Source organism: Abrus precatorius, unplaced genomic scaffold (genome assembly GCF_003935025.1).
Source record: "Abrus precatorius isolate BTA unplaced genomic scaffold, Abrus_2018 Scaffold8, whole genome shotgun sequence".
In the NCBI taxonomy this organism is placed as follows: Eukaryota; Viridiplantae; Streptophyta; class Magnoliopsida; order Fabales; family Fabaceae; genus Abrus; species Abrus precatorius.
In genome coordinates this window covers 2,542,842-2,550,975 of record NW_020874428.1, presented here as the reverse complement: position 1 = coordinate 2,550,975, position 8,134 = coordinate 2,542,842, and the positions used below count along the sequence as shown (strand labels likewise).

The following is an 8,134-nucleotide window of genomic DNA, read 5'->3' as shown; positions in this document are numbered from 1 at the left end:
CTTGATTTTTTAAAACATTCGTAAATTGAACCTATTTAAACCATTTTAACTATTCTGACTTTTCTCAAAATCCACCAAATCATGACATTTAACCAAATTTAAAATTACCCAAATTTTACCATCTTTCAAACTTTAACTTTGTACCTTACCGAATCTTCCAAACTTAATAAAAAATTGATTTCAGAACCATTGAAAATTATCTAATTCCTCAAATTTATCCTAAACCTATACTCATCTGAGTAAAAAAAAAAATTATATGAAAAAAATTCGTAGAATAATTTATTATAATACTTAAAAAAGATAAATTAAGTTTGAGTAAAAAAGGTTATTGATAGACTAAGATCACACATTAATTATTATAAATGTTCTAAAAATGTTGTTGAGTCAATTTAAAATAATATTTATTATTTTTAATTATCATTATTTTATTTTGGTTTTAGTTTCATATATTTTATTTGAAAATAAATAAAATGTAAAAGTTATATAAATGGTTAAAAAAACTAGTTAGAGAAATCTTAAAAGAAAATAAACTTTTAACTAAGTTTAATTACAGTACCAGATATATTTATTTTTGTTAAATAAAATTTTTAACTAATAAAATAGGAACACATTAATCTCATTAAAATTTTGTAACTAAGTAGCTAGCTATTTTTACTTAAACATTTCAAATTAAAATCAATTTTCGTATGAAAATGTTAGTGTCACATGCATAAATTATGAAACAATTGAAGTAATTATCATAATTAGTTAGTAGTGTTTACCAAGATAATATAAATTGAGTTAAGCTGTAATGACTTATGTTAAATATACTAATGTCTCAAATGTATATTTTTAAGACTAAGAATATTATTATTAAATAAATTTATAATCAACAGAAATTAATTTAAATGACAAGCGATTTGATATTGCTTAAGTAAAGTTTTAAATTTAAATCTTTGTATATGTAAAAAAAAATTATTAATAAACTTATATCCAAATTAATCTTGGATTAGAAACTTAAAAAAAATTATAAAAAAAAATTGAATAACAAGAGAGTTATCATCAATTTTTTAAAGAATTTCCAAAATTCTCATAAACTATTATATGCGTAATATTTCTCATGATAATGAATTTCAAATAAAATATTAGAAATGCTACATTTTATTTTTTAAAAAACAATACCCAAAAATATTTTTAAAAATTATATACTAGACATAAAAGTCTCATATTGTCAAATTCACTTTCTCACATATAACTTTGCAAAATCTTAAAATAATCACATCCTTAATAAAAATAGTTGTTTATCGCATATAAGTTTATATAATTTTAGAAGGTCGAAAAAGTATATTTAAAAGGACTAATTTGGTATATATTTAGTGCAATTAATTTTATTAAAAAATATTTTCTTCACAAAAATAATCTATTTCTAAATAAATACTAAAATAATGTCAATTTTTAATAAAATAAAAATACATTTAAGACTCGATTGGTAAATATAATAAAAAATAAATAAAATATATATTTTATCCTATCCAATAAAAAGCCTTAAGTTAATAAAATAATATGGGAGGTGTAGAATCTACATTATTTTTTCTATGCCTGTTTGTTTTAAATTTGAGTATAATTAATTTTAATAAAATCAATTTAATGTTTTTAAATATAATTAAAATATGTGTTTAAATTAATTTTAATTATAAATTATATGCTAAAACATATGTCAGAATAAGAAAAATTAATCATGGCCCCTTTTGTCTTATTGTCATAGAATCAATTGTTATATTTTGATGCTTTTTTTTTTCAACATTTTCATAATTAATTCAATTTAACTCTATTCTAATACCAGACCAAATGAGTGCATTGATTGTTTGTAAATAGTAATTATATTTATATATCAAATTTATACCTTTTATTTTTCGTCTTTTTATTCAATTATATTATTTATCACATCTTCTTTATTATTATTATTATTATTATTTATATTAGGCTTTTTTTTTGGAGTAGATGACTGACATTGTTGTTACTAGAACATAGTTGTCATTTTTAATATATATTTAATAAATTTTATTCAATAATATTAAAAATATTGAAAATAATATATTAAAAAATGTGTTCGGAACGTTTGTGTTATTTCTATCTAACTTACCAACCAAAAGAAAGAGTAATCCTAAACTTCTCCCCCTCCGTTTTCTTCCAAATCGCCCATCCAAACAAGCCCTTGTCCAAAAAGGCTGTTTGCCGACCCAATTTATAAATCCCAGAAAACCACCTGAAAGACAACCACCTCATCAGTGCTTTCTCTAACCATCAATTATTTATTTTTATATTATACAAGGATACCTTAAAAGTAATTTTTTATTATTTAATTTTATAATATAATATAATTTCAATCCATCATATATATGTTTTTTTAAATAAAGGATATTTTTATAATTTTATTCCCCCTATTTAAAACTCTCACTGTATTTGGATTTTTTCCCTGTTACAGTAACGCACAGCAACGTCCCTTCTTCCCTCTACGTTTCCCTTCTTCTCTTGCATTCTCTTCTCTTCTCTCTTCAGTTCCTACTCCTACAACACAACACAACAACTACACCAAACACAAACACACTTTCTCGTTTTTCTCCATATCTTAAGCTTCGCCACCATGAACCAATAGCTACCTCGTATATTGTTCTCTCTGACACACACATACACACTTTCTCTGTCTTTGTTCTCTGTGTTTGTTACATGGCTTACCACAACCAACACCTCTCCCAACAAGACAACCCACTTCACTATTTCCCACACCACTCCCTCCGTTCCGTATTACCAGACCAACAACAGCTACCCTCCTCACCCGACCCTACCTCCAAACCTCCCTCCGATCCACACCCTCTCCAAACCGCACCCAATTGGCTCAACGACGCGCTCCTTCGCCCTCACTACACTGACAACACCACCAACAACAACGACAACGACAACAACAACAACGTTAACAACAACGGCTCCAATTTCCTAAACCTCCACTCCACCTCCTCGGCCCAATGGCTGGCCCGCCCAATCCTCCCCCGCAACCGTAGCGAGGTCATCGACGACGTCGCTGCCACCGCCGGCGACTCCCTTATCGCCGGCGGCGAATCCTCGGATTTGAAGGAAGGGAAAGGAGAGGGTGACGGGGTGAACTTGCAGATAGGGAGGTGGAAGGCGGAGATTCTGGCGCATCCGATGTACGAACAGTTGCTGTCGGCACACGTGGCGTGCTTGCGGATCGCCACGCCAGTGGACCAGTTGCCGAGGATCGATGCTCAGTTAGCACAGTCTCAGAATGTGGTCGCTAAGTATTCCGCGTTCGGACACGCTGCTCAGAACATGCTCGGAGATGACAAAGACCTTGACCATTTCATGGTATCTTCACTTTCCCCCAATTTTCTTCGTCATTTCTCTATTTGTTTCTTAATTCGCATTATAAATAAATAAATTTCCCAATATTTATTTTTTTAATTAATTATAATACCAATAAAATGTTATCTCGTTAAGAGAGGTCGGCGCTATTAAAAACCGGTTTTGGATTAATTAATTAATTATATTTTTGTTCTATATTTTATTTTTATTTTCAATTTCTGCGTGTCTAGTATGGAAATGGCGTGGATTTTATATTGCAGCTGATGAAAGACAAAATTCGCTTTATATTGCAAATAGAAATCTTAACTGACTTGTTTTATGGCCTTCGATACCAATGCTTTTTTGGGTGATTAACGAGAAATGAAACTGAAGGAGAACGAAAATTGTCTTATAAGAAGTAAAATAGTGATAATGAAATAAATGAAAGATGGTTTTTGAGCTTGATTCTGTGCTGAATTAGGTATTTTGATTCTAATCTGTAATTAGGATATTTTATATTTTGCATTGCGTTTATGAGGGGGTATTTGTCAGTTATTGAGTTTTCTCTACATTTTCTTCTTCCAATTGCATCCTTATTTACGTTATGGTTATATATTTTTTCAGTCATCACTTATTGGGCAAAAGCAGTGGTTAATTTTTCTTCTGCAAGCTTTTAACACTTTCTCTTTCGATCTTCTGTCAAGACATCTTGGTGACTGTAGTGTGATTAAACATGTTTTGAGTAATATTGTGAAGAAATTTCTTTCGATATGTTGGATCAGCATAATTCGTGGAGCTTGATTGTAATATGATTTTTGTCCCCTATATTTTATATGGGAGACTAAGCTGGCTGGCGGTAGATAAGTTTATTAGCTATTATTGTGTTATCATCTTTGATATTTTCCTGCTTGATGATGCAGTCGCACTATGTTTTGTTGCTTTGTTCCTTCAAAGAACAATTGCAGCAACATGTACGGGTCCATGCAATGGAAGCAGTAATGGCTTGTTGGGAGATAGAGCAATCCTTACAAAGTCTAACAGGTACACAAAAAATCTCTTCTTTTAGTCCCTTTTACATCTTAGAATAATATAAATTAAGGTTTGTTGCCTGATAGAATGGAAATAACTTCACATTATTTTCTAACCAGCTTTTTGTCTATTGTATGTTCCATTGATTATGTTGCTGCTGGCAATTGAAAATTGTCGAAAATTGGTAGCTACTAGTGGTGTGGTCTCTTGTAAGACTATGTACTTCTTTATCAGTCCAAAATTCCTGTTATCAAGGAACCGGCAAGTGATTCCCTCACCTAAGAATATACAGTGACAAGTTTTTATTATTTATGAGGAACGTTTCAGAAAAGTAAGAACCTGATGGATTTAAAGATAAGACTTTCTATTTTCATTTCATTATATAAAGATTTATAAAAATGTCACTTTTTTTTGTTTTTAAAAATTTAAATGAAGACTTGTGAAATCAACCAAAAAAACCCTGTTTTCAGTGTTTCTTCCAAATCTTTGAAAGTAAAAAGGTGTTCTTTTTAATATTTATGCAAACAGGATTGCCAGTGAGTTGTGCTCGCATGTTTTAATTACCTGACTAGGCTAAAATTCAGTTGATGGTATTCTGAATTTTAGAGATGGCTGCTGCATTCTAAGAGGAAACAGGAAGTACATGGCTGCATGAATTAAGTTTCTTTTTCTCTACTCATAAATGGTATATGAATTTGGAAAAACCTTAATCTTACTAACCCTTATTAACACTGAAATATATGTAAACAAATAGTGAAGATTTACCAAACCACATGCATTGGAGCTTTGCAAAAGGTAGAATGATGATAAGTTCCACTGTTTGAAGAAAATATTGAAGAATTCATACTGCTTTGGCTTGTTATCCATATACTTACTGTGTTCTTTGATTCCTAACTATTGTGTTCTCTGAACAAAGTCTTCAACCTTTGGGTTCAGTTAGCCAACATCTCAAGCACAAATTAAACATTGAAAGCCAAATCTTTTTTTAGATGACGAGTACTAAACCGGTAAATGCTCTCACGTGCTGCGTGATGAACAGGAGTTTCACCTGGAGAAGGTACTGGAGCAACTATGTCTGAAGATGAAGATGACCAAGTAGATAGTGATGCCAATCTCTTTGATAATAGTTTGGACGGGCCAGATAGCATGGGATTTGGCCCTCTTGTTCCTACAGAGAACGAAAGGTCCCTTATGGAGCGTGTAAGACTAGAATTAAAGCATGAATTAAAACAGGTAAAGAATGTTGAATTGTTGATGGATTTTCATTTTCCCATCTTTTTAAATCTCTTACCGTATGACTTACCTCTTCATTTTTACAATTTTATCTTACAGGGTTATAAGGAGAAAATTGTGGACATCCGAGAGGAAATTTTACGCAAGAGACGGGCTGGGAAACTTCCTGGTGACACAACCTCTGTTCTTAAAGCTTGGTGGCAATCACATTCCAAGTGGCCTTACCCTACGGTATCTTTGATCAACAATAACTCATATTGGCATTGCATAATTTTTTAGTTGACACAAGTATTGGATTCCTAACTAACAACAAAGTCATTATAAGTTTATATGGAGAAGTTATATGAGGGATATTTTGACAAAAGTTGAGAAACAAGTTGATTTTAACTTATGAGAGAAATTTGATTCTTTTTATACAAACTTCATAGTATTTTCTACAAGTTTATCCAAATGCTCACGTTCCAAAATGTTATTTTTCATACATTAAATTCTGCAATGTTATTGCTAAACTTCTCAGAATGACGCTTTAATTGAATGAATTTATAGAACAAGCGAAGGTTCCAAATTTATCCTAGAATTCAAAGAACATGAGGAAGGATTTTCCATATTTGTTTAGTATTAGCACAACATTAAGCTTAGTATTTGCTGTCTAAACTCTACATTGAAGTTACTCCATAAGATTTATCAGGCGGCTTTGTTTTGAAATTATCTGCTATATCCTCACAGATCGCATATTTTACTCAACCTAATTATGTGTTTTTTAGGAGGAAGATAAGGCAAGGTTGGTTCAGGAAACTGGATTGCAATTGAAGCAGATTAATAATTGGTTTATCAATCAACGGAAGAGGAATTGGCACAGCAATCCTTCAACTTCTACTGTCTTGAAGAGCAAGCGCAAAAGGTATTCCTATCAAAACTAATCTTTATATTGCCTCAAGGTTATTGCTTATTATACTCACATCCTTTAGTTTAGGGAAGTACACTCCTTTGCTCTGTTATTTTTGAAGGGACTTTGTGTAAGGTTCATAGACAAACTAAGGAGGAATGTGTGATTCTTTGAACAAAGAAAGATGTTGGGTGTTGGAGCAATGCATAAAGAATGATAATAAGATCTAACTTAAAATGGAAGTTAGTGTAATTTCTTTTTGGTCTTTTTGTTAAAGTATCTTTTATTGAATTATACAAATTAGTAATAATAGTCAAAACTAATTTTTTTTTTTAAATCCTATAACACGTCATTTTTATCCTCATTTAGTCTCACTGCTTAAACATTTACTCATATTAGTGTTAATTTAAGTTCGCAACAATTCTATTAAGAAAAATAAATAAATTCTTCTTAAAAATTATAACATATCTTATAATAAGAACCACTAAAATCTTTTGGATGATGATTTGTAAAAGGAATGAAAAAAATATCTTTTATTGTATTATTTGGTAGGAGATGAAATGTAGGAATCTTCATGGCACTTACCGGGAAAAAAAACAAAAATCAAGCGGCGAGAGAAAAGGGGGGAAGAATTGAAATCACAAATTTTCATCTTACCCCTTAGCAATATTGTTTATTAATTGATTCATAATTGATTGAACTTTGCACCAATCATGATTTGAAAAGAAGTAATGCAGGTGATAACATGTGATGATGGGTACATGTAAATGGAGCAAAAGTCAAAAAACCAATTCCTGAAGGTACTCTGTCAGCTCTTTCTCGTTGTTCAATCATGTTGCGGGAGAAGGGACTCATGGAGAGACAACGAGAAAGAACCACATTTTGTTTCTGTTTGATGGGCCATGGTTGAAACAGATAAGGAGCAAATATTGGTGAACCATTTTACTTGTGCTTAGAAGGCCTGCAGATATAGTTTTAGTGCTTGTGATGCTACATAATTAGAAGTTAAATTAGGAATTATATACCGAAACCAAATTGGGTCACTCAATAGAATTATGATTTTGTTTATGCTATATTGCTTTGTGAAATATATAAATATATAGTAGCGAGGTGTTATGGGTGTAAAGTAATAATTTGTGCATTTTTCCTTACAATTATACTAATCTTGTTCTTGTTCTTTCATTTGGTGTTTGGGATGCGGAGATCAATTTGTTGTAGAATTATCAATTATGGTATAATGTAATCTTTTACTACTTACAATTTAAATATTCGTTGTCACATGCTCCTTGTCATAAACTCTATCTTAGACGAGGTTGGAAGATAAATAATATCAATGTGGTGGGTTCTTGTGATTTGACTTGTAGATGGATTTTCAGTGTGAATTTTTGAGTGGAATAGACACCAAATGGAAATAAAGTGGATATTTTCTATTTAACAGGATTTGTGATAATATCTGTCTTTTAGTGATCTTTGTCTGATTCAGAAATTTGATGAGTGTAGGTAATAAACACTAATATAATATACACATTGCACACGAGAAGGGAACTAGTTCGAAGCACACAATCATTGGACATTGAATTTGTGTTTATAAACATTTTCTTACACTTCAATACTATGTCGCTAATTATTGCTTTCAACAAAATGATA

The 8,134-nt window shown here is 30.9% G+C and overlaps 1 protein-coding gene across 3 annotated transcripts; it reads left to right on the top strand.

Moving 5' to 3' along the window:
- The first annotated feature begins 2,463 nt into the window (after nt 1–2,463).
- Nucleotides 2,464–7,918, top strand: LOC113845976 (homeobox protein knotted-1-like 3). 3 transcript variants are annotated; one of them, XM_027473742.1, is made up of 6 exons: nt 2,464–3,363; nt 4,260–4,380; nt 5,408–5,601; nt 5,701–5,832; nt 6,366–6,502; nt 7,225–7,918. In XM_027473742.1, the coding sequence occupies exons 1-6, from the start codon at nt 2,707–2,709 to the stop codon at nt 7,226–7,228; spliced, it is 1,245 nt and encodes a 414-aa protein (XP_027329543.1). In that variant the 5' UTR covers nt 2,464–2,706; the 3' UTR covers nt 7,229–7,918. The 3 variants fall into 3 exon arrangements, with proteins under 3 accessions (XP_027329543.1, XP_027329542.1, XP_027329541.1); XM_027473741.1 differs by having other exon boundaries at nt 2,467–3,363; nt 7,217–7,874; XM_027473740.1 differs by having other exon boundaries at nt 2,468–3,363; nt 7,214–7,623.
- The last annotated feature ends 216 nt before the right edge of the window (nt 7,919–8,134 follow it).

Bases quoted from the DNA above. Each gene is read 5' to 3' on its own strand.
- LOC113845976 (XM_027473740.1), top strand. From the start codon at position 2,707: ATGGCTTACCACAACCAACACCTCTCCCAACAAGACAACCCACTTCAC. The intron at 3,364-4,259 runs GTATCTTCACTT...TTGATGATGCAG, and splicing joins AAGACCTTGACCATTTCATG to TCGCACTATGTTTTGTTGCT. The intron at 6,503-7,213 runs GTATTCCTATCA...TGATTTGAAAAG, and splicing joins TTGAAGAGCAAGCGCAAAAG to AAGTAATGCAGGTGATAACA.